The sequence below is a fragment of the Macaca fascicularis genome, chromosome 1 (genome assembly GCF_037993035.2).
Source record: "Macaca fascicularis isolate 582-1 chromosome 1, T2T-MFA8v1.1".
In the NCBI taxonomy this organism is placed as follows: domain Eukaryota; kingdom Metazoa; phylum Chordata; class Mammalia; order Primates; family Cercopithecidae; genus Macaca; species Macaca fascicularis.
The window spans coordinates 84,869,191-84,895,440 of NC_088375.1; the positions used below are offsets into that span (position 1 = coordinate 84,869,191).

The window sequence follows — 26,250 nt, forward strand, 5'->3', positions numbered from 1 at the left end:
ACTCCAACCTGGGCAACAGAGTAAGACCCTGTCTCAAAAAAAAAAAAAATCTCTCTCTCTCTCTCTCTCTCTCTCTCTCTCTCTCTCTCTCTCTCTCTCTGCCTGGCATGTAGTGTGGGCCCAATATAGAGAAAGCCAACAGGACTCTGTCATTAAGAACGGGAATGCGCTGAGCTGTCTGTGGGGTAGTCCACCACCTAGCTTGGTGTCTGGTACTTGGTTGACATTCAGTAGTATTTGTGGAGTGACCAAAGTTAATTTAGAAGAATGGTTTGGAAATTATTCTAGAATACAGACCCTCTCCCCAACCCAAGGATCAGATTTCTTAAAAAATAGCTACTACTTTAATTTCCTATGGCTGTTGTAATAAATTATCACAAGCTTTGTGACTCAAAGCAACATAAATGTATGATCTTACACTTCTGGAGGTTAGAAATCTGAAATTGGTCTCACTAGGCTAGAATCAAGGTATTAGCTGTGCTGGTTCATTTCTGGAGGCTCAAGGGCAGGACCTGACCCCTTGCCTTTTCCAGCCTAGAGGCTGCCTGCCTTCCTTGGCTTGTAGCCCCTTCTTCACAATGGCATCGCTCCAGCCTCACTTCTGTCTCTCATCCATCACCTCGTTCTGACTCTGCCCTGCCTGCCTCCCTCTTATATGGGCCTTTGTGATTACGTTGGGCCCACGTGGATAATCCCCCATCTCAGGATTCCTGACTTCATTACATCTGCAAAGTCCCATTTGTAGGTAACATTCATAGGTTCTGGGGATTGTGGTATGGGTATCTTTGGGACACCATTATTCAGCCTACCACAGCCACCCACAGTATTTTGGCCAGATTTAAAGACAACCCTGTAAGCATCTGAAAGAAATGTTGAAAGAAACCCTTCAACCTCGACTTCAGGATCCTTAATTACCTTCCTGGGTGGCAGTGGTTCATGAATTCAGTCAACACTTGTAATTTGTGTGGGTGGATCACTCTGTGTGTATAGGTGGAGTGGGAAGAGTCAGAGTTGTCTGAGACAAGAGCCTCCCACAAGGAGCTTATAATTTGAAGAGAAGAGAGGTCCATGTGCAAGAAGAAGGGTAACTTACAACATAGGAATCTGACCAGCGAGTTAGATCAGCTGTCAGGAGGACATAAATATGGAAGAGCTGGGAATCAAAGTAGGGCCTGAATAGGAATACGTTCTTGAATTTATGTGGTGCTTTTACACATTTCAAAGTATGTCCACCCACCCCTCCATTTATATTGGACAAGATAAGAACTTATACCATCATTTCCAGGAGAGGAAACAGGTCAGAGATGGTTGAAGAATGTGCCTGGAACAGCCCAGCTGGTCAAGGCAGAGCTGATTCCCAGCCCCAAGGCCCTCACCTTTGGCTAATGGGTGGGTTTTCAGATGTACAGAGATGAAGGGGTGGGCAGGCCTGCGTGGGAGAGTAGGACCTGCAGAGTGGAGTGCGCTCACGCGGCTCATGTGTAGCTAGAGGCTGGAAAGGAGGCTGGGGGCCTGATTTCCAGGCTTGGGACTTCAGGCGCAGGAGTCTGGGTTTTATATATATGTGTACATACATGTCTACATGTCTACATATATGTCTACATTTGAGCAAGGAGTTGGCATGATGAACGTGGATTTTATTATAGGAAGAGGAATCTGGCAGGAGAGTGTTCCATGGCTCAGAGCCGGGGAGCTTGTGGGAGTTAGAGGGGTTTTTCTTCCCACTGCCTTTCCCTGAATGTACCTGGACAAGAGCCTCCCATGCTGTTTTCTCCTGTAAGATGAAGTGGTAAGGAATACCAGTGGGCATTTGTGTCTCTGGTTTCCAAGCAGGCCACCAGCACTTTGGACTGCCTCTCCTGAATGATGCCTCATACCACAGCACTAAATAAACCACACTGGTCCTCCCCCAGCCCAGCCTGCCTCCCAACTCAGGCGTCAGACTGTGCCCGGCAGGAATAACTGTGGGTTATCCAGACTGATCCCATTCACCCTGACCTCTGGTCTCATGAAGTCTGAACTTCATTCCAGAATGTCTGTGTGCTTGCAATAATAATTATTATAATGATGATGATGATGGCATTAGCTGATGGTTTTTAAGCACCTACTATATGTCCTGAATGCTATTACATGGATTTATCCAGTCCTTTCAAGAACAGATGAGGAACATGGATTTATCCAGTCCTTTTAAGAACAGATGAGGAAACTGAGGCACAAAGATAAGCTCACATGACTTGATTTAGATCACACTAGCAAGTCAGTGGCAGAGTCATGGTGTGAACCCAGGTCACCTAACCTCAGAGCATTTTAACCATGTCACCAGTATCACTTCATGAGCCAAATATTTTAATTTGAATGTGTTAAGCAGTAAACTTCAGTAGGTTTTTAGTCAGAAAACTAAATTGCCATCAGGACCCTGCACTTGACTGGTTGGCCTTTAAAAGCCTTGTGTGTCGGCGGCTATATCAACTCCAGAGTGGGAGAGGCTGCTCTGGACCCTCCATTGCCTGCCTGTGTTGGAGCTTTGAGCCCACACGGGTCACTCACAGCGCTGGGTCCTTGTCTGGACTATCATCAGAGGCTGGAACTTTGCCTTCTGCTGCTTTTATATCACCCCCAACCCATGCCCAGCTCCCAACCCAGTGCTTACCACAGGGCAACTCACCCAGGGAATCCTAAGACTATCTTAATCTCCCAACGGATGGAGAATGGAGGTTTGTAGTCTGGGACATCAAAAACCCACTGTTTTGCTCATTTTCTCCTCTTACCTGTTAAACAGGTTGCCTAGCTCCCGAGCCATGATGGATCCAGGTCCCAGCTTTACTTCTTAAAAGCTGTGTGACTTTGGACAAATTAACCTCTCTGTGCCTTAGCACCCTCATCTGTAAAATGGGCATAATTTACCTTTTGAAAATGATTGAGTTAATACATCTCTGTGCTAAGTAGAATACTGAGCCCAGAGCCTGGCATATACTAAACTCAGAAAAAGCAGCTGTAGTTATCATTGGTATGGTGGGCTGGTTCTGCTGCTCACAAAATAAAAACATCTGTGGAACTGGTTAGATTCATGGGGGAGAATGTCAGTGCCTAGTTGCTTGCTTTTTTTTTTTTTAAAGAAAAATTTAGCAGTATGGGATTCAGTGCCTGCTTTTAACAAGCTCTTGTTTATGTTATTAGCACAAGAATGTATAATTTTTTAACAGTTCAAAGGAAAACCCCAGTAGTCTGGAAGCCACTTTCAAGGGAACTTGAAGTCCTTAGCCTAGAAGGCAAGTTGAGCCCTGGAAACTCCCTTCCTTACAAAGCATGACCCACTGGGACATCCGGAGGCTGTGGGTACAGACCTGTGTGAGGGCCATGGCGAGCTCAGACCTCTCCGCCAGGGCAGACAGGCCAGCACAGGCCAGCATGTGTGGCTCACCAGGAGGCCACCAATGCCCTGCAGTCAGAAGGGACTCTGTGTGGGGCATGGGGTGAAGGCAGCAGCGTGTGTCCCTGTCTGCCTCTGTGTCTCCCCTGATTACCCCCTGACCCCACACCCATGCCAGTGCTTGCCTTGCAAGAGGTTTCTTGTAAAGGAGGCTGAGAAAGTGGAGGGATGAAGGAATGATTAGATGGTGAGTGATTTTATATCAGCCCAAGCCCAAGCCGTGGACCGAGAATGTGGAGGGGAATGTGGGTGTCTGCAGTTAGGCTGTGAGCCTCCTGCGACAGGAGGAGGGGGGAGGAGAGCCATACAGGAAGTTGGCATTGGACACCCCCTTCCAGCCTCCCAGGCCTACCCCTACATGAGCAGCACTTAGGGGCCACGCTGGCCTGGATAATACAGTCACAGGTGGCCTGCCTTTCTCTGGCTTCACCTGGGGTCCTCTGGGTGTTGGGCAGCTCTGTGTCTGGTGAGGTGAGCCCATCTCTCACGGTCAGGAGCAGAGCTGTAATGGGGGGGTCCTCGCCCATTGGGGTGTTCTCATTCAACTCTGAGCCTTATTGGGGTGTTCTCCTTCAACTCTGGTGACCTTCCAGATTTCCTGGGGCAGCTGTGGTTTTTACTCTTGCCCTAGAATATAAATTGACAACTAGTAAATATTTTGGGCTTTATGGGTCATAGATCTTTCTTGCAACTACTAAAATCTGCTGTTGCAGCTAAAAAAGAAAAAAAAAGAAAGCAGCTAAGGACAATACATATGTAAACGAATGAGCTGTGCATAATCTATAAATGGGTGAGCAGCCTGTGTTCCAATAAAACTTTATTGACAATAAAGCAGGCAGTAGGACTGGATTTGGCTTGAGGACCATGGTTTGCTAACCCCTGCCCTGGAAGGACACTAATTATGTGTCTTAATTTTTGGTGCAAAAAATGTGGTCACTGCACTTACCACCCAGTTCTAAACTAGGATCCTATTTTTTGGAGGATCGGGGTAAGCACCCTTTCATTATTTCCATCTTTTAACCCAGAGGCCAACATTAGGGAAGGCAGGCGGACCCACTGCTTGTTCCAAGTGGTTTTTTCCCCCAGTGTCCCGAGAAGGGCAGTTGAGCCTTTCTCTCCAAAGTGGAGGTGCCACATTCCATCCACCTGGTGGCCTGTTAGGAGCAGTTGTCTTCTGATGAAGGACAGTGGCTAAACAAGGAGAGGCAATGTTTATGCCATTCCAGTCTCCTGCCTAACCCTCGCTCATTCTGCTCTGGACAAGCACTTAGGGGTTGGGGAATACATTTGTGTGCTTGCTTACTTTTTAAAATTTTAACAAAACATATTTAAGATTATTTTTATTTTATTTATCTTTTATTTTATTGTTTTGAGACAGGGTCTTCTTGCTCTGTTACCCAGGCTGGAGTGCAGTCGTGTGATCATAGCTCACTGCAGCCTCAAATCCCTGGGCTCAAGCGATCTTCCCACCTCAGTCTTCTGAGTAGCTGAGACTGCAGGTGCACCACCATGCCTGGCTAACTTTTTTGTTTGTAGAAATGGGGATTAGGCCGGGCGCGGTGGCTCAAGCCTGTAATCCCAGCACTTTGGGAGGCCGAGGCGGGCGGATCACGAGGTCAGGAGATCGAGACCATCCTGGCTGACACGGTGAAACCCCGTCTCTACTAAAAAATACAAAAAACTAGCCGGGCGAGGTGGCGGGCGCCTGTAGTCCCAGCTACTGGGGAGGCTGAGGCGGGAGAATTGCGTGAACCCGGGAGGCGGAGCCTGCAGTGAGCTGAGATCCGGCCACTGCACTCCAGCCTGGGCGGCAGAGCGAGACTCCGTCTCAAAAAAAAAAAAAAAAAAAAAAAAAAAAGAAATGGGGATGCCCCTGTGTTTCCCGGGTTAGTGTTAAACTCCTGGCTTCAAGCAGTCTTCCCACCTTGGCCTTCCAAAGTGCTGGGATTACAGGCGTGTGCCACTTCACCCAACCTGATATTATTTTTATAGCATTTATCTTATATTGTAAAAGTAGTTCATGTTCTTCGTAGAATATTTTAGAAAATATAGATACAGGTACAAAGGCTGTAGAAAGATTTGTCTTCCCACCACTCTGTGAAAAGCAGTGTTCCTGTTTTTGCTTCCTGTCACCTCCCTCCCTTCTCTCCTTTCTTGCTCCAAAAGGAAAGATGATAGTTTTGTGACCTGCTTTTTATTTCCCAGGAATATATAATACACTTTCTTATTTGTCAATAATTAACACCTTGTGCAGTGTTATTTTATTGATTGATTGGTTGAGATGGAGTCTGGCTCTGTCTCCCAGGCTGGAGTACAGTGGCATGATCTCGGCTCACTGCAACCTCCGCCTCCCGGGTTCAAGCCATCCTCCTACTTCAGCCTCCCGAGTAGCTGGGATTACAGGCGCATGCCACCATGCTTGGATAACTTTTGTATTTTTAGTAGAGACGGGCTTTCACCATGTTGATTAGGCTGGTCTTGAACTCCTGACTTCGTGATCCACCCGCCTTGGCCTCCCAAAGTGCTGGGATTACAGGCATGAGCCACTGTGCCCAGCCTACAGTGTCATTTTCAATGACTGTGTGGCATGCCCTCCTATGAATATTCCACCGTTCAGCTAACTAATCTTAGGCAAGGTTGTGATGTTTATATTCTCGTAGTGAATGTTCACATCCATTTTCAGGGAGATGTAATTTTACAGGTTTTGGCAGGCAGGGCCTGAGGAGAAGGGGAGAGGGGACTTCCTGGGAGATGTGCTCTTTGGGGCCAGCTCTGAGAGCTCAGCCCTGGGGTAGACTCTTGAGTACAGGCTCCAGGGTTCCCACTGTGAAGGCCTCACTCAGCAGGCCTGCACTGGGGCTCACTGACAGGGGAAGGACGGAGGCTTTTTCCCTCTTTCTCATCTCCTGGGTTCTTCATGTATTCAGTTGTCTTTGAAAACTGTTAGCAGGTGAGGATATTTCAGGACCTGCTGACAGAGCCCCTACTGATAGAAGCCAGGAGTTGCCTGAGATGTTTGAGTGATGCTCCCTGGTGTGTGATCGTAAAGACTGAGGTGAAGGTGACATCTAAAGAGACTCATGGAGTTTGGTTCAGAAGTTTGAAGCCTTTGCCCCAACACTTACATTCTTGTGAGTCTTTTAGGATACAGTCAATTGTTGTCTTTTTCTAAGGGTAAAAAAGGGATGTAAAGGAATGTTTCAGTGCCCATATAGGCTAGAAATCGAGAATGTTCATACCCAAAGTGAAAAGATGGTTCTTGGCTGGGCAGGGAGCAGAAGGCCACTGCCAGCCCCTCAGGGTGTCCTGAATATCATTAAACAGTCCTTGCCAAAGCGTCCTTGAAGTGACAGTCTTGACAGCCTTTGGAGGTCTGCTCTGTGGGTCACGGTGTCTAAGCTCATTCACTTTTGATTTCCTTTTTTCGTTTCTTGAAGAATAATGGAAAAAGAAGGGGCAGGTGGAAGACTTCCACCTAAGGGCAAAGCCAGACTCTTGGGAAGAGGGTTGCAGGGGGAGACTCTTAGGAAAGGGTCCCCATGGAGGCGTCCTGCCTGGCCATAGGCATGGGCTCCCTCTGCTCCCCTTCCCTCTCTTCCTCCAGAACCGGGGTTCTCAAAGTAAGTTCCTGGGACCCGCAGTGTCAGCAGCACCTGGGAACTTGTTAGAGATGCAGATTCCTGGGCCCCACCCCAGACCTGCTGAGACGGAACCCTTAGGGGTATGGCCCAGCACTCTGGACTAGTCTTAAGGTGATAGAGACGTTCACAGCAGCTTTAGGACCAGTGCCTCAGACCAGCCTCCTGAGAGGCCCTTGATTCTGTATGTGGAGTAAAATTTGCCAGCAGGTGTGAGCCAGCCAGAGAATAGCAGGCTTTCTCAAACTTTGGAGGGACCAACTGAGTTCATTTCCTTTGACAAATATTGATGACCTGTCTGCTCAATCCTGAGCATGGTGCTTGGTGCTGGAGAGAGGGGGAAGACAGATGTGGTCCTTGTCCTGTGGCTGATGGTCCTTGTGGTCCTTGTCCTGTGGCTGACATCTGACTGGGAAGAGAGTTAGGCAGATTCAGGAAGTGGTTACTGCTGCGCTGGAGGGGATGGGCACAGGGTGCTGGGAGGCATGTAGGGAAGCCTTCCCAGAAGAGGTGATGTTGGTGCTGAGATCTGGGAGGAGGAGAGGAGGTGTGCCCCCTGTGCACAGGCCTGCAGGAGGAAGCCTCTCTGGTTCCAGGAATGGGTTGGCCTGGCTGGAACCTAAAGGCAGTGGAGGGAAGGGCAGAGCCACGGTGAATGACTGCTGCATCACCCAGTGGGAATATCAGATGCTCAAGGGCAGGGGAGGAGGCTTGAAAGAAGTGTGTGGCGGCTGCATTCCTCAGGGTGGGAGCCCTGGGAGGATGAGGTGGGGGTGGTAAGGTCAGTTTGGGACACACTTCCTATAGGAGGTACCTATAGGTGGTTGGGATGCTAGGCTTGCAGCGGACGGCTGCCCTGGGGAAGGCTTCTCAGCGTGGACTCTCCCTGACTCCCACTCTCCCTGGCTCCTACTCTCCCTGGTTCACTACTCTTGCCTCCTACTCTGCCTGGCTCCCGCTCTCCCTGGCTCCCGCTCTCCCTGGTTCACACTCTCCCTGGCTCCCGCACTCCCTGGTTCCTGCTCTCCCTGGCTACCGCTCTCCCTGGCTCCCACTCTCCCTGGCTCCCACTCTCCCTGATACACACTTTCCCTGGCCCCCACTCTCCCTGGTTCACACTTTGCCCAGAAGAAAGGCCTTTTGTGCCACTTGCTTCTGGCTTCTTATACCAGTCATGTTGAGGCTTCGGTGGCAGATATGACTGCAAGAGACCCGAGGACGGTGGGTCCTTGGCTTTTAGAGAGAACACACACCATGCTTTGCTGGGGAGGAGCTGGTTGATAATGCCACACTCTGTATTTACGGAGGAGATTGAACAGCGGCTTGGTAATGCAGACAATGTCCCTGGCCTGCTGTCTTAGAGATGAATGACAGACGGTGAGTTCTGGCTCTGAAGGGGGGACTTGGCGTGTATATGGCATCCTCAGAGTAAAATTCCTTCCTCCCGGTGGGTCCTGAGTGTACAGTGTGTGATACTCTCATCTGCTGTCTATCAGGATTGCCTGTTGAATTCATTTTAAAAAAGGACACAACTCATTTTCCTATTGATATATCTTCTTGTATCTGGCCAGTTAGCCCGTGGGGGTGTCTTTTAGTTTTGGAGACTAGATTTGAAAGTCCCCATGACCCAGATAATTACCAGCTCACGTGCAGGTCAGGATCCCCAGGTTGGAGACTCGTCTCCAGCGTGAGTGAGACGGTGTCCCGGAAAGGTCAGACAGTGAAAGTTTGGCCAGAAAACGCCCTCCCGTGGTGGGAACACAGCGTTGTGCAGCTTTCTCAACCCCTGTCCCTGGGGTTGGGAAGCTGCATTTATCATGGTTCTTTCTCTCTCTAGACACTTCAATAAAGACATTTATTTACTTCAACCGTGATCCCCACTCCGTCGTGCTCAACTAGTCACTGAACCAGCATCAACTCCATTAATAGTCCTAATAATAAAGCCCCTCAGATGTCAATATTTGATCCTCATGTTTCAGGATACTCCTCAGTAGCCATTGCCATAGTATAGCCAAAAACAACCATTATGCCACCCAAATAAGTCAAAAAGACTGTCAACCCCACAAAAGTCCGTCAGAGCAGTTTAGCACCTTAGGACCAGAAAAGTGGCCTGATGAGGCACCCAGAGCCCTTCCGAACTGAGCTACTGAGGGAGGATGGAAGAGGTCGAGCCGCATGCTGGGCAGTGGCAGCTGGTGGGGGTGGGCTTGGAGCCCCATGTCCCAGCTCCAGGTCATCTCTTCCACTCTGCCTGTGATCCTGGCGTGTCAGCATCAGTTGGCCTCCAGCTGTCTTCCTGGTATCTGTGCCCATTATAGAGGTACGGGCCTGCCACGCTGCCATGAGCCCTGGGCCAGGGCAGGTTCATCCGGGGCCTGCAGGAACTAGCCTGGAGCACTGGGAGGTCAGTGAACTTGTGTTGAAGGAACTTCTGGATGACTTTTTATTTTGGTTTCATGCCTGGCTAGTGGACACTCCCAAACATGAGCACCTGTCTCCCACCTCCACTGCTTTATTATTTGTGGCCACTCTTTTGGCTGTCCCCTCCTCAGAGGAGAGCAGGCAGGCACACGGAGGCCTTCAGGAGTCCGCTGTACCAAGGAGGCACAGAGCCCAAACACTCCATTTCTGTTACTCACAGGCGAGACCCCAAAAACGTGCTCATGGAGTTGCAGGAAGAAGTAGGGTGGGTGGGAGACTGGTGTTCCTAGCGAGGGTTGGGTACTTGCAGATGAAGTCACGATGCTGATAGGATTTTTAACTTGTGTATTACATGTGTTTGGGGGCTTTTATTTCTTTAAAATCATGATGAAAATACCTCCTGGTGTAACTGTGTGCCTGGTTCTTGGTGCAGCCCTGGAAGGGATTTGCAGTGAAATTGTGGGATCGTTGAATTATGAAGCACTTTGGGATTGTGGTGCATTAGAAGTAGGGTTTTAAGACCTAATTTTTGAAAGCAGAAGGTGAGAAAAGTTCTGGATAGATGTTTCCTTCTGGTAGTTATTCCCCTTCCCTCCTTTCTACTTCTATGAGAGCAGAGACTCCCTTGCAGAAAAATACCTGGTGTTAAGCTGGCATGGTAGTACGGACCTGTAATCCCAGCTGCTTGAGAGCCTGAGGTGGGAGGATCACTTGAGCCTTGGAATTTGAGGCTATAGGGTGCCACAATTATGCCTGTAAACAGCCATGGCACTCCAGCCCAGGCAACATAGTGAGACCCCTCTCTTAAAAAAAAAAAAAAGTACCTAATATTGATGAGGTGTAAAGGGTTCACTTTGTATGGTAAGGGGAGGTGTAGGTGTGGACCCTGAAGAGTAGGTCAGCAATATTTGTCAAAGGCGGGTGGGTACAGGCTGTGGTTTTGAAATGAGTCTACATGTTATTGTGCTCACAAATGACAGACTGTGTTTATTAGCAACATCTGTTTTTTAGCAGTGTTTATTGATTTGAGAAGAATAGGTTTTGCCTCCCAGTTTGCAGGGCCATGTATCTGTAGGGTATTCCCCTCGTCAGGCCCTCCTTCCAGAAGAGTGGGCACTCACCATCTCTGCTTCCTGGCTCTGGCACCACTGTCTGGGGTGGGACTTGGCACCAGTTGGGAGTTCACTGGGTATGTAGGATGCAACTGTTTAGGTAGGAAGAAAGGCACAACTAAGCACTGTTCAGTGTGTACTTTTTTAGATGGCTTATTTATTTGCCACTTTGAAAGTAGGACATGTGAACTAAGAAAGCTACCCACAGTGCTCCTTGATGCTTCCTTTTTGATTTTGCATCATGTGGTGGTGCTTGGTGGTGTGGTGGTGATGGCACTTGGTGGTGGTGGTGCTTGGTGGTGGTGGTGGTGGTGGTACTTGGTGGTGGTCGTGGTGATGGTACTTGATGGTGGTGGTGGTGGTGATGGTACTTGGTGGTGGTGGCAGTACTTGGTGGTGGTGGTCGTACTTGGTGGTGGTGGCAGTGGTACTTGGTGGTGGTGGTGGTGGTGCTTGGTGGTGGTGGTGGTGGTAGTGGTAGTACTTGGTGGTGATGGTGGTGGTACTTGGTGCTGGTGCTTGGTGGTGGTGGTGGTGGTGGCAACGGTGGTGATGCTTGGTGGTGGTGGTGGTGGTGGTGGTGGTGGTGGTGGTAGTGGTGCTTGGTGGTGGTGCTGGTTGTTCATTTCTTTTGAATGGTGGTTAGGATCTTCCAAATTGATTGCACTGTGGGTCTGGACTGCAGTTTGAAAACATCGGTTTGGTGAATAGTTGAAGCTGAGGGTGGGCCGACCCTGAGGGGTCAGGGAGGGGCTCTGGTTGTCCCTTGGTCTGTGGATATCTGTCACAGGCCTCACTGGGCAGAGCAACGGTGGCTGGGCAGGGACAGGCAGCCTCAGCCCCTGAGGGTTCGGGTTGGAGCACCAATGCTGTGAGTGGTCCCCTGGACCTTGCAGGGAAGTTCTTTGGGAGTTGGATGCTCCTGTCCCAATAGGCAGTTTCGGTCCAGAGGGAAGAACCCTAGACTAGGAGTCTGTGCGCCTGACTCAAGCCCTGGTTCTGCTGTGAATCATGAATCACACCACCTGTCCGTGCCTCAGGTTTTCCGTAGGGTGCTTGTGAGGCCCAGGAGAGGAAATGTGTGGGAAGCAGCGAGCACACTGCACCACCAACTCAATGGTCTTTATTTTGCTCTATTCCCCTGGAGTGTCCAGAGTCACGTGGAGTCTCCCTTGAGCCCTGGGCCCTTTCTTATCTCTTAGCAGAAGGAGAGATCAGTGGAAAAACCAGCCCTCTGGACTTTTTGCTCAGAGTTTCGTGTGGAGTTGGTAGTGTGGGTTTGGCCTGCAGAGGCCCGGGGCCTCCCCTGACTTGGCCTCCTTTTTTTCAGCCCCAAAGGATGGCTACCATCTTAGGAGACACCATCATGGTGGCCAAAGGCCTTGTCAAGCTGACCCAGGCAGCCGTGGAAACCCACCTGCAGCACTTGGGCATCGGAGGGGAGCTGATCATGGCGGCCAGGGCCCTGCAGTCCACGGCTGTGGAGCAGATTGGCATGTTCTTGGGGAAGGTACAGGTAAGAGGGCCTGGCAGTGGGAGGGGTGCTGGCAGGAAGAGGGCGGGACCTGGAGCTCTGGAGGAGACCAAGGGCCGTGACCATGGCAACTGGTCTGTGGTGGCCAGGGCCTGAGGGCCCACCAGCTAATGTGTCCCACAGTCCTTCCAGGGTAGGACAGGGCCCCTGTGTGAGGCGGTGGCAACTATAACAAAATTCCATAGACTGGTGGCTTAAACAATGCACATTTATTTCTCAAAGTTCTAGAGGCTAGAAAGTCCAGTATTAAGGTGCCAGAAGATTCAGTGTCTGGTGAGGGCCCGTTTCCTAATCTGTAGATGGCCATCTTCTCACTATGTCCTCATGGGGCAGGAGGAGGGCAGGGCTGCTCTCTAGAGCCTCTGTTATGAGGGCATCAATCCTATTGAGGAGGGCTCTATCCTCATGACTTAATTACTTCCCAAAGGCCCCACCTCCCAATACTGTCACACTAGGGGCTAGGTTTCAACGTGTGCTCTTTGGAGACATACACATGCAGTTTTTACCGGGGCCCGGGTGTCCATCAGCTTGGCTCAGCCTTCGAAGGCCCTTCCCACTGAGCCTGCTGAGCCTCCGCCAAGGCCCGACCTCATTTTTCTCCTTCAGTTTGCTGAGGGTCTCGGGGCTCCTCACTGGGGGCTCTCCTTTCCTGGGTGGCAGCTGGCACAGCCCTTCCAAAAGCAGCTTTATCTCCAGCCTCTCTCTCATCCCTGTGCCATCTAGGGGTAGAGATGACCTTTTGTGCCGAGGTCCAGGAAGCCTTGACGTCTTACTCCAAGGGGTGGTTTTTAGTGAAATCGTGTGCTGGAGAGGTGACTATAAACAGGGCTGGCTACAGCAGAGCGCTGCCCACCATGGCGTCACCTTGCACAGTCGCCAGCAACTTCCCTGACAGTCAGGGAGATGGGATTGGGGGGTGTTTGTGTGCCTGTTGTGCGCGAGCACCTGTGTGTGTCCTTAGGCACGTGTGCATTGGAGGTTGTGTCACAGCCTCTCTCCTTCCACGTCTCTTCTGTGGATGGCTGATTTTTAGACAAAGGTCATTGCCCTCCTGCAGGCTGTGAGGCTGTTGCAGCCCCCAGGCGTCTCAATCTCAGGTTTAGGACCCGCAGGCCCTTCCTTGCCGCTCTGGGAGGATCCCGCAGTGATACAGTGGCTCTGTCACCGAGCATGCCTGCCTTTAATGTTCAGAAGTCCTCACATCTGTGCTCTCCTCCAAGCCTCACCGCTGTCCTGGGATGGGGGCCGGCCTGGACCATCACCCCCATTTCTCAGATGAGGAAACTGAGACGAAGCAATTGGCTGCAGGACTCATAACGAGTGACAGGACCAGAATTCTTGTCCCCTCCCAGCCTGGACTCCGTGCTCTTGCCCTCCCCTTGCCTGGTTCGGTGCCTCAGTGTGGGGCCTTGGCCTCACTCTTGGGTGTTTTGCCCGTGGGACACTCAGAAAGTGGGACACTCAAAACTTGGGTGTTTTGCCCAGCTTACTTGGGCCCGCCCAGAAGTGAGACAGCCTGGGCAGGCCTTAGTCATAATGCGAGCGGGGCCTCCAGATCAGGCACTCTCCAACCCTCTGCTCCTGAAGTGTGTCTGGAAGGGGCAGGGCCTCCCCCTCAGTCACTGGGAGGTAGGGGTGAGTGATGAGCCACACCACCCAGGAGGCACCGGGGCAGGGTAGGCACCGGAGCAGGGTGGCTGCCCGCAGTGCACTGCCATTCACTCCCTCAGAGCAGGGTGGCCGCCTGCAGTGCGCTGCCATTCACTCCCTCAGTGCTTCGCTTTTCACTGTCTCCCTTCTTGCTGAGGGGAGGAAGGTCACGGACTCCAGGAGCCTGTCTCCCTCCAGCCCGTCAAGGTTGCTCCTGCATTCATTCAGCAGATACTTACTGAGCCCGGGTCCCCTCGGGGCCCTGGGGACCCCCCACTGGCCTTGGGCTTCCACACTGACACCGACAGGTGTTAGTAGCACAGGGCCAGGGTACCATATGGGAGCGATGGGGCAGAAGGAGAGCCTTGTCCAGGCTTCCTCATGGCAAGGCTTTCCCAGGGGCTCTGTGAATTTAAATATGACTTCTGTGGGTTTTTTTTTTTTTTTTTTTTTAATTTGAGATGGAGTCTTGCTCTGTCACCCAGGCTGGAGTGCAGCAGTGCAGTCTCAGCACACTGCAACCCCCGCTTCCCAGATTCAAGCAATTCTCCTTCCTCAGTCTCCCGAGTAGCTGAGATTACAGGTGCCTGCCACTGCACCTGGCTAATTTTTGTATTTTTAGCAGAGATGTGGTTTCACCATGTTGGCCAGGCTGGTCTTGAACTCCTGACCTCAGGTGATCCTCCCGCCTCCCAAAGTGCTGGGATTACAGGTGTGAGCCACTGCACTGACTTAAATACAACTTGTTTCTACTCTGAGAATAGTGTCGCAGCCAGCAGGGCCAGCCTGGGTGTTGGATCCTGGCTCTGTTATTTGCTGCCTGGTGACCTTCACCAGCACATCAGCCATCTTTGCCTCAGTTTCCTGTTTTTGAAGTGAGCGTAACAACCTGTCTCTTTCCTCCCTCCCATCCTGTGACATCTTAGACAGCAGAGTGAGAGGCTTGGGTCTCCTGCTGTCTGCGTACCCTGCAGGCAGCACACGGCTGCCTGCGCATTTCATTCCTTTCAGTTGAAGCTGGGAATCCAGGCCACTGGTCTCCCTCCAGAAGCTGGTGCTGTTCTAATTATAGGCTCCTGGGTGCTGTTTCCTGGCCCTGTCTGTGGCCTCCAGTAACTGTGACTGTGAGGAGCCCTATTTTCAGATGAGGAAGTAGCAGAGAAGGGTCAGGAGCTCACTCAAGGTCACTCTTGGTTCAGAAGCAGAAAGGACCTGGGCCCGAAGCTCAGGCCCTGGTGACCGTCACAAAGAATACACGGCGTATCCTCTCCCCTGCCCCTCCATTTCCCTGAACCCTGAACTCCTAGGGACGGCCAGGCCTTGTCCTGGTTGTGACCACCTCTCCAGTGAGAATCTCTTACATGCACACTCCGGCTGGCCGGTGGCATCCATGTCTGCAGTGAGCTGTGGGCTTAGGTGGGCCCATTGGTATGCTTCCCTCACCCATTGCCGGCCTTAGGCTATGTGTTCCCCTCTCAGAGCTTTCCCTGTTGTTTGCGCCCTGGTTTACCATCTCCAAAGCCCTGGAGGCCTCCTTGGCTCTGTTTTATAGGCGAGGAACCCGCTGCGGGCGTAGTGTGCACCTGGCCTGGCCCCGGCTGGGCACACAGTAGGTGCTCAGTGTCCCACCTAGGACCACACAGCAGAGCCCCAACAGAAGCAGGGCTGGAGCCCAGGTCTCGGCTCCCAGGCTGGGAAGGGTGCTGGGTCTTGGGTGCAGCACCGTGCCATCTCTGGAGGTGGGAGGGGGCGGGATGCTGGTAGTGTGCTGTCCTAGGCAGCAGGGGACAGGCAGGGAGGAGCTCCTGGTTCGCTCTTGCTCTCCTCATGCTGGTCTTTGCTCCCTGCAGGGTCAGGATAAACATGAAGAATATTTTGGTGAGAACTTCGATGGCCCAGAAGGGGAGTTCCACTTCTCAGTCCCGCAGGCAGCCGGAGCCTCCACAGACTTCTCTGCAGCCTCTGCTCCCAACCAGTCAGCGCCTCCGCCCCTGGGTCATGCCCACAGCGAGGGCCCAGCTCCTGCCTACGTGGCCAGTGGACCCTTTAGAGAAGCTGGGCTCCCCGGCCAGGCTGCCTCCCCTCTGGGCAGGGCCAACGGGATGCTCTTTGCAAATGCCAGAGACTCATTCTCTGCCATGGGCTTTCAGCGAAGGTTCTTCCACCAGGACCAATCCCCTGTGGGGGGCCTCACAGCTGAGGACATTGAGAAGGCCCGGCAGGCTAAGGCTCGCCCCGAGAACAAGCAGCACAAACAGACGGTGCGTCTGGGAGGCCCCTGGAGGGCTGAGGTAGCTCCCACCCACAGCAGTGTTGGCCTTGGGTCCTGCTCTAGGGACTTTTCCTGGGTGCTGTGGTCTGGGGTTTTTAGGAATGTGGAGGCCTCCTCTTGGTGGAGTGTGCTGTCAGGCGGAGATGCTGCCTGTGGGGTGGAGAGGAGATGTGGGGGCAACAGGAGCCTCTGAAGGTTGGTCCTGTCCCCTTGGCTGATTCCACAGGTCTCTTTCTGGTCTCCCTCCAGCTTAGTGAGCATGCCCGGGAGCGGAAGGTGCCCGTGACGAGGATTGGCCGGCTGGCCAACTTCGGAGGTAAGGTGGCTGTGTGCCCCTGGGCCACCTCACCTGCCCTGCCTGGAGGTGGGGACCCAGCAGTATCCCCGGGAAGGTGTTGGGGGAGGAGGTGGCGGCAGCTGCCCCTGCATGAGCTGTTGGGGGAGCTGGAGTTTTTCATGGGAGGATGATTCAGTTACTGGATTCCAGCTCTGCCTGGCTCTTCCCTGTGGGTTGGTACAGGGTCGATGCCATGCCAGGAGCTGAGCTTGGACTGCTCGGCAGGCCTTGCTTGGAGGCGGTGTCTGCAGCATCTCTGTTTCACCCCTGCCTCAGGCTCACTACCGCTGCTTTGGAGGCCTCTCAGGAAGGAGGCTGGGTAGTGAGGAAAAGCTCTTCCCTGGGGCTGTTCAGCAGCTCAGCAGGGCTTTCTTTCCCTTGGGACCAGACATTTAGGCAGCCCTGGGTTCCCCCAGGCCTGCGGCTCATGAGTGGAGTGACAAGATGCCATGGCCTCCAGCTGCTGCTGTTTCAAGCCATTTTTCTGTACTTTTCTTTGGGGGGTTGAATAGTCATCGTGCCCAGTACACACGCGCTCTTTTTATACAAGTTGAAGGGTGATTTTATAGTGAAGATTTATAGCAGTTGTGTCTGCTCTGATGACATCATGTTTGTCATGTCTGCTGCTAATTCGCTGGCCCAGATGTTCCTGTTAAAGCGCCATCTCCTTTGCTGTGGTACACTGTAAGTTAGTTACTGGGATTGCATTTCTTTAACACTCAGCTGTCCTCAGTAGGTTCTCCAGGGTGATATAATTAATGCAAGCCACAGTTTTGGTGGCTTGATTTGGACCCTGAGCTTGGGTGAGTGGTTAGTTGCAGGGCTGTAGGCAGCAGAGGTCTGAGTGGTCCATGATGGTGCTGGTGCTGGGTGGGTCATGGAGATGCACCCTCATGGGTCTGCCTGTCACTTTTCTGGTTTATGTTTCTCCTCCCATACACCGTCCATCATATATGCTGTTCTCCGCTCCTGCCTGTTCTCTTCTGGAAACCCCATCCTTCTTGTTCAAGACTGGTTCTGGGCAGAGGCTTATGTACTACTGTGCTCCCTGAGAGCCTGGTATTCTGGGAGCTGGGTAATGTGTGGGTTCTGACATTGAATGATGGATGGCCCCCCTCTCCAAGGTGCTGAGCAGACTTGGTTAACTGGATAGAATTTTCTCAACTGTAAGGTTTTCTTTCCTAATTATTACCTTAATATTTGGCACCCACTGTTACTTAGCTGTTCAGGAATTTAGTATGAAGTGTCATCTATGGGATAGCCAAGAGTGTTGCTTATTTCCTTTTCCTGGGGTAGCATTTCAAGCAGTCCGTCATAGAATATCACACCTTCCTGAGTTCTGCTGTCAGAATGAGTTTTAGAGTCACTGCCCTGATGGCCTCTAATGGTCCTTATCCCCTGGAAGACTTGGCATGTTACCTGCTTTGCATATTGGCTTGTCACTGGGTAACATGTATTATTTCTTATTAAAATATTGAATGGAGTCTGTCTTCTTTCTGCATGATTTTGAGGGCAGGAGCTACCCTATTTTCACATCGGTAGCTTTTCTCTGTCCCCTCCCTCTTCCCTTCACTCTAGACTCTTGGTGAGCCTGTCCCTGGAAGGCTGAGTTTGACGTGTTTCAGGATCAGTGCAGTCCTCGCCTGGGAGTGTTTGTGGGGTGGGGAGAAGTGGTAGAGCTAAGGCAGGCTGTTTGGGAAAAGTGGTCAGAATAAAAGTCTTGATGGTGAATTAGAATCTGGTGGAGCACCATAAAGTCCTGGCGAAGTAGGCAGAAGTCAGACCCTTTTGGGTGACGGGTTAAGGAAGAAAGAGACTGATGTGGAAATGGTTATATATGGGAAGATGTGTAGGAAAAAAAGGTAGAGGGCTCTCCTCAGAGGGTGGGGTATTATGGGCAGCCAGAGGGAGCCTGGGTTAGTGGAATTGAAGCCCTGGTCTTGGGTGCTTTGTAGCATCAGAAGCCTCTGGAGCCTTTGCTGACACCTGCCTGATGCATGGAGCCATCTGTGGGTGTCTGTGTGCTGGAGGATTGCCCACAGCTATGATTCAGAGACATGCATGTTGTTGCCCTAGCAATTGGCAGGTGATGTTTCAGGCTTGGAGATGGCAAGATGGGAGGAAAGAGAAGCCAGGTCAGGAAAGAACGTGCCGTTCTGGCCCTGGTGGGGATTTCTGGGCCTTCTAGCTCACCCAGTTGAACCTTTCAAACTGTAGGTTATGAACCTTTAGAAAACTGTGAAATTACCTTAATGTGTCAGGATCAGCATATAAAAACAAGTTAACTGTAATCTCAGCACTTTGGGAGGCTGAGGTGGGAGAATCACCTGAGGTCAGGAGTTTGAGACCAGCCTGGCCAACATGGTGAAACCCCATCCCTACTAGAAAAAATACAAAAATTAGCTAGGTGTGGTGGTGTGTGCCTGTAATACCAACTACTTGGGAGACTGAGGCACAAGAATTGCTTGAACCCAGGAGGGGAGGTTGCAGTGAGCTGAGATTGCGCCACTGCACTCCAGCGGGGGTGACAGAGTGACTCTGTCTCAAAAAACAGAACAATTTCAACAGAATGGAATTAAATAGAAAAGATTAGAATTAATATTGTGCATCCTTAGAATGAACTATACACATGGCAAGATATTTTAGTTTCAGAGACATATACATACTGTTTAAGTATATTCTTCACTGCAATGTGAAATATATAGCTTACTGGTGGGTCACTGTCCGGTTTCCAGTCGCACTGTTCGACTTTGTTCTCCTAGAAAATACCTCTAACCTTTCTTCCCTTCATGGAGGAAAGGTGTTTTTCAGGTGCAGACTGGCAGACTAGGAAGTTTCTACCCGGGGTTATGAAGGAAGGGGATTGCTGTAGGTCTCAGGGAGGTGGGGCTGCTGCAGGGGCCCAGACGGGTTTTCAGCGAGGTTAGCAGTAGGTGTTCAGCTATATAGAAGTGGAAGTCAAGGGCTTTCGAATTCCAGGGGCTCATTTTGATGCTGAAATGGGGGCATGAGTCCTAAGTCCAATTTGGCTATGGGACATTATGACTGTGATGCTATGGGCAGGTTAATCTGTGGATATTAGATTTTATTAAAGAGTGGTGTGAAAGAAAGGGTCATATATTGGATATGGGGTCAGAACTGAACTTTAGGTCATCATAATAGCTGGCCTTTAATTACAACTCTGCTTCCAGTGTGACCTTGGGCCCTACCTTGGTTTTCTCTTTTGTTATAAATAAGGGTCTTGCCATTGATTCCAAATGGGAATATTTTGGTAAATGTTCCATGTTTACCTGAAAATAATTAATGTTGAGTGCAGTGATCTGTCTATCTAGTCTGGTTTATTATTCATATTGATCAGATTTTTAAGTGATTTTGGTTTACTTATTCAATAAGCTATCGAGAGAGGCATTAAAAAGTCCGCTATGATTGCGGATTTACCTACTTTTAGTCTGTTGACTTGTGCTTTGTATGGTTTGAAGCTATGTTATTTGCTGCCTACAGATTTAGAATTCTTTTTTTTTTGAGACAGAGTCTCGCTGTGTCGCCCAGGCTGGAGTGCAGTGGCACAATCTTGGCTCACTGCAACCTCTGCCTCCTGGGTTCAAGTGATTCTCCTGCCTCAGCCTCCGGAGTAGCTAAGACTACAGGCGCATGATGGTCTTGATCTCCTGACCTCATGACCCACCCACCTCGGCCTCCCAAAGTCCTGGGATTAAAGGCATGAGCCACCGTGCCTGGCCAGATTTAGAATTCTTATATCCTCCTAGGGACTGACCCTTTGTTCTTATGTTATGCCTCTTTTCATCTCGGTGAAAGTCTTCATTGTCTGATATTGCTATAGCTACATTCCAGCTTTGTTTTGGGTAATGCTTGCATGTTATCTTTTTTTCCCCTCTACTTTCAACGTTTAAAATGTCCTTATGTTTAATGCATATCTTCTATGAGCAGCATATATAGTTGGTTTTTTTTGTGTGTTTTAAGTGTAGACTGATACTCTTACAGTGAGAATATTTAGTCTATTTACATTTAAATGCAATTGCGGATGTGTTAGAGTTTATATCTATTACCTTAGTTTTTGTTTGTTTACTATTTGACCTATCTGTTATGTCCCCCCTTTTCTCTCCTGTCTTGCCTTCTTTTACATTAATCAAAGACTTAAAATTATAGTCATGCGGCCGGGTGCGGTGGCTCACGCCTGTAATCCCAGCACTTTGGGAGGCCGAGGCGGGCGGATCACAAGGTCAGGAGATCAAGACCACGGTGAAACCCTGTCTCTACTAAAAATACAAAAAAAAAAAAAAATTAGCCGGGTGCAGTGGCGGGCGCCTGTAGTCCCAGCTACTTGGGAGGCTGAGGCAGGAGAATGGCAGGAACCCGGGAGGCGGAGCTTGCAGTGAGCCGAGATCGCGCCACTGCACTCCAGCCTGGAGGACAGAGCGAGACTCCATCTCAAAAAAAAAAAAAAAATTATAGTCATGCATCTCTCTCTCTTTTTTTTTTTTTTTTGGAGACAGAATCTCACTCTGTCACCCAGGCTGGAATGTAGTGGTGTGATCTCGGCTCAGTGCAGCCTCAGGCAATTCTCCTGCCTCAGCCTCTCGAATGGCTGGAATTACAGGTGTGTGCCACCACGCCCAGCTAATTTTTGTAGTTTTAGCAGAGACAGGGTTTTTCCATGTTGGCCAGGCTGGTCTCAAACTCCTGGCCTCAAGTGATCCACCTGCCTCAACCTTCCAAAGTTCTGGGATTAAAGGCAGGAGCCACCGCACCTGGCCCTCATGTGTGTCTTAATAACAAGGATTCAGACTGAGAAATGTGTCGTTAGGCAGTTTCATCATTGTGTGGACATCATAGAGTGTACTTACACAAACCTAGATGGTATATAACCTGCTACGTGCCTAGGCTGTATGGCATAGCCTGTTTGTCCTAGGCTACAAACCTGTGCAACATGTTACTGTACTGAATACAGTAGGCAACTGTAATACAATGGTATTTGTGTATCTAAACACAGAAAAGGTATAGTAAAAATATGATATAATCTATCACTGTCATATATGCAGTCCGTTGACTGAAATGTTATATGATGCATGACTGTGCATGTTTTCTGTTAGCTCTTATTATTCCTTTACTGTTCTTTTGGTGATCACTCTTGAGATCACAGCATGCATCTTGACTTATTACAATATAAAAATAAGTGATTGATTATTTTTACTACTTCTCCAATAATGCTAATACCTTAGAACACTTTTTAGATATTATTAAGATATATTAAACGGCTGTCCGTGGTGGCTTACGCCTGTAATCCCAGCACTTTCGGAGGCCGAGACGGGCGGATCACGAGGTCAGGAGATCGAGACCATCCTGGCTAACACGGTGAAACCCCGTCTCTACTAAAAATACAAAAAATTAGCCGGGCGCGGTGGCGGGTGCTTATAGTCCCAGCTACTCAGAAGGCTGAGGCAGGAGAATGGCGTGAACTGGGGAGATGGGGGTTGCAGTGAGCCAAGATGGCGCCCCTGCACTGCAGCCCGGGCGACAGCTCCATCTCAAAAAAAAGAAAAAGAAAATATCATCGTACTTTGTTTTTTGAAGGTATTTTTGTTGGGTAGTATATTTGATGTTGAAAATATTTTTGCTGGGTAGTATATTCGATGTTTCCTTTGATCACTTTAATAATATTCCTCTATTGTTTTCTTTGTTGTTTTGAAAATGTGGCTATCAGTTTTATTGCTGCTCCTTTGAAAGTTATGGCTTATTTCTTTTCTCTGGCTACTTTTACGATTTCCTTTTTGTTTTTGTTCTCTAGCAGTTTGACTGTGACATGCTTGAGTGTGGTTTGCTTTGTATTTATTCTGCTTGGGGTTTACAGAACATCTTGAACTGTGGCTTCCATCAGTTTTGGAAAATTTTCATCATTTCTTCAAATATTGTTTCTGTACTATTCTGTCTCTCCTCTCTTTCTAGGACTCCAGTTACACATATGTTACATCTTTTTCCTCTGTCTCCTTTGCTTTTTTCTGTATTTTCTATCCCTGTTTCCATTTATCCTTCAGTCTTGCAGGTTCAGAGGAGATGACTTATCTCGTCTGTACCTATACATTGGGAACTGGACACTTATAGAAATGAGACTTTAATGGATAGAGGAGACACTAGAGAAGACTTGCCAGAAGGAGTTGAGCACTGCTTTGTGCATAGCACTGTGGTGGTTCCTGGGGCCTTCACACAGGGACTTTCAATCCACATCATTAAGGCAGAAGGGGAGAGAGGAGAAGGGGAGAGAGGAGAAGGGGAGAGAGGAGAAGGGGAGAGAGGAAGACAGGAAACAAAAAGTAAAGAAATAGGAAGCAATAATACTATTTGATTCTGTGTAGAAAGGATTTTGAAATTTGACCTGTGAAAACAAGGAGATGCTCATATGAGAAAAAGCATGTCAGTGGGCCAGGAATGAAGAGTAGAGGGAATGGACCCTTGGGTATTCTATTATTTTTAAAAGGTAAAAGGTTAAGGTGTCCCTTACTCCCAGAAAAAGACTTTGCTTTTAAATATAGTTTATGAGACTCCATTGGGTTTCCTAAGAGCTAAGGTAACTCTCTTATGCTAGAAAACGGGCATTGCTTAGGCTGTTGGCTCTTGTTGCTTAATTTCCCAAAGATGCCAGTACCCTTTGGATACTGTTAATATACCAGCAGCAAAGCTCTCTCTGGTACCATTGTGCCCCATCACCCCAAACTTTTGTGTCCCTCATCTCAGTGGTAAAATTTAAAACAAACATTGGGTGAACGGGCTTGGGGTGGTTATTTTTAAAATTTTGCATGTGAGGACATTTAAAACAAAGCAGCACCATTTTATACCATCACTTTATCTTTTCAAAAGGACGTTTTAACAGTGCAAAAGTATAAAGGACATGCTTCAAGATAGAGGATAATAAATGGAATGACTTAGTTTTGTGAAAGACTCACGATATCATTTGGTTTCTGGACACCATTCAAGACCTGGCTGTAGCTTGCCATGGCCTTCAGAGCCATCCCACAGCAGCGATGCTGTTGGACCCTTTGGCTGGGACCTCAGGACCCCCTGCAGCAGCACTGTTTGCTCTAACCTGCTGGCATGATGCCCCTTTGTTGACAGGGCTGCATACAAGGCCAGCGAGGAGTGGCAGGCAGTGACGCCAGCATGATTTGCTGAGGGCACACGCCATGCTTCCTGCAGTGCCAGTGCTCTTCTGGGTCCACTTTGCAGCAAGATAGATGCGCTCTAGATCCAAGAGTTTTGCACCCTTGGCAGGGGCGTGGGAATGTGTTTCTTCCTTCTCAGGAGCCTTCTTGAAAAGGGGCTTTTCTGTGTATCTCAGGAGCTCTGTGTTGGAGATGAGGACGGTTCTTCTTCTCTCCTGTTACAGATGAGGAAGCTGAGCCAAGAAGAAGCATATGGCCCAGGGCTGTATGGTTATTTGTGACATCCCTGGGACTAGAGCCCAGGCCTCTGTGGTGTGTGTGGAAGTCTGAGCCTGGCCAGGCTCTGTAATTAGGCCCCAGAGGGGTGGTAGGGCTTCCCCTCCCCTACCAGTCCAGTTCTGGGAACAGAGAGCCAGATCCTGAGAACCCGTGAGAGCAGCCGCTAGGAACTCCTGTCCCCTTCCGGTGCGCCTTCCTCCCATGCTGTGGGCTGCAGCTCCCCCCAGGCTCCCTGTCCTCCCTTGAGGCTGGGGGCAGCTGGAGGATACCAGGTGGTGATAGAGAAAGACTGAATCACTGGGGATTCAGGAACACCTTGAAGTGAAGGGAAGCCTCCTGGGCCGCTGCATTTTCTGTGGGGATTTCTTGTCTGTCAGACGAGGGTTGTTGGATGCCTTAGTAAAAGCTGGGCTTAGGGCAGCGCCTGGTTTGTAATTCGCTGCTGTTTATCCTTAGCTGTATCTTTACCCCTTGCTGGTAGAGAAATTCCCGCGAGCCCTTCTCTGTCAACAGGCCTAGTTTCTGGCAGGTAAAGCCAAAGCTCCAAGGAACTTTACTTACTCACCGCTGCCCTTAAGCACTTTTCACCCAGCCTGCTGGGAAGGGCCCTGTTTGTTGGAAGGTGTTTGACGTTTGGCATTTTTTAACCTCCTGGTGTCCATCTGGTCAGAAGCCGAGTGACTGCTCATGGGAGGGCTCTGTTTGGCTCTGATGACCTCCCAGAAGGACTTTTGGAAGGATGGGGCCTTGTGAGGGACTGGGGTCCAGAAGTCATAGGAGCAGCCTGTGTTCCTGCCTGGGGGAGAGCCTGCCCCTCCCTCCCCTGTCATTCTTTCACTGCATAACTTCTGTGAGAAACATGTCAGAAGCTTTCCTGGAACAGGCCAGGAGGGAAGCGAGGCTGCTGACAGTGGCTTTAGAGCCTGGAGCTTGTGCTGGGGCCGGTTGTCCTCCAGGACTTCCTTCCTGGCCATGTGGGCCAAGCCAGAGCGGGGGTGCTCTTAGAATGTGGATCTGAGCAGGGAGAGGTGTTAGGTGTCCTGAGGGCTGTGGGGGTGCCGAGTGGGGTCCCACAAGGACCCGGGGAGTCTCAGCTGAGGTGCTTATCTTCTGGATGCCTCCGATGCTGGCTGGTTCTGGTGGAGGGCAGAGGCTGGTCTGGGGTCCCGAGCAATGCGCTGAGCCTGGGGCGGGAGGGCCTCAGTTTATTCTGGGTTCACTGGTGCAGGAGCTCGTGAGGCCAAGGTCAGGGTTGCCGGCCAGCTAGACTGGTTTCTGCCCCCTGGGGAGCCTGCCAGTGGAGCCTTTCTGTCCATCAGTGGGCAGTGCCTCGGCCTGGCACCTGGCTGGTCGGTCCTGAGGGACGTGTGGGGCCTGAGGCCTCCTCTGTGGAATGTTCTTTTGGTCATTTGTTTAATAACAGGTCCATGCCAGTGGAGAGCTGTGAGCCCAGAAGTGGCCAGAGAACAGTTTGAGGGGGGTCCTGATGGAGGGTGATGAGGGGGACACACCTTTGCCTGCAGAAGGAGGAGCTTAACGTGGCCCACCCTACAGCTGTGGCATCTCTGGTAACCTGTGGAGCCACCTGCCTCTCTTGTGGGCTTGTCTCTGGACTTGCTTCAGGCAGAGAAGAATCCAGACACAGAGAGACATTGGTGAAGGTCACTGCAGTGCGCAGGCTGGTGTTGCCGGTCTTCGTTTATTTTGCTAAGTCAGATTGTGTGCTGGAGTGCTGGTGGGGCAGAGGTGGGCAGGCATCAGGGAGTTAATGTTTAAGCTGGGACTCTGGCTCCCACCTAAGCCCAGGGCTTCCCACAGCGAGAGAAACAGCTGATGTACCTGCCAGGCATCCCTGTCCCAGCACAGCAGACATCTGTACCATGTGTGTGTCATCACTCCTGAGGGCCTGTAGGCTTGGCTTATCCTGCCCCATGCTGCCCGGTACGGAGCCGCCAGCCACACGGGGCCTTAGAAATGCGGCTGGTCCACAGTGGGATGTGCTGAGTATAAAACATATGTGGCGTTTACAGACTTCATGCATACACACAAGTGTAAAATATCTCTGATATTTATTTTGATTACTTGTTGAAATGATAACATTTTGGGTATATTAAGTAAATTATACTATTAGAATTCATTTTGCATGTTTCTTCTTGCCTTTTTCAATGTGGCTGCTAGAAAAGTTACAATTATATGTGTGGCTTGCCTTCTATTTCTTTTGTTCTGTGCCGGTCCAGCCTTTTTGAGTAGAGTCACCGGAACAACAGCAGCCACTTGTGTGGCCTTTGCGTGTGCCTGGCCTGGCGAGTGCTCTACTCACGCCCTCACGACAGCCTGTGAGGCAGGGGCTTCCCAGACAGCTGGGGACATGGAGGGTGCACTGTTGCCTAGGTGTGGGTAAA

The 26,250-nt window shown here is 50.3% G+C and overlaps 1 protein-coding gene across 10 annotated transcripts in view; it reads left to right on the forward strand.

Moving 5' to 3' along the window:
- COQ8A (coenzyme Q8A) overlaps positions 1–26,250 on the forward strand; it is a 45,587-nt gene that overhangs the window by 8,562 nt on the left and 10,775 nt on the right. For 4 of the 10 annotated variants that reach the window (XM_015450718.3, XM_005541024.5, XM_005541023.4 and 1 more), the window contains exons 2-4: positions 11,932–12,117; positions 15,636–16,046; positions 16,307–16,373. The exons of 1 other annotated variant lie outside the window; for it this stretch is intronic. In XM_015450718.3, coding sequence (XP_015306204.1) covers positions 11,941–12,117; positions 15,636–16,046; positions 16,307–16,373 — 655 coding nt within the window. In that variant the 5' untranslated portion in view covers positions 11,932–11,940. The remainder of the gene's footprint in view (positions 1–11,931; positions 12,118–15,635; positions 16,047–16,306; positions 16,374–26,250) is intronic. 5 more of the 10 variants (XM_074037924.1, XM_074037932.1, XM_074037914.1 and 2 more) reach the window with 3 other exon arrangements.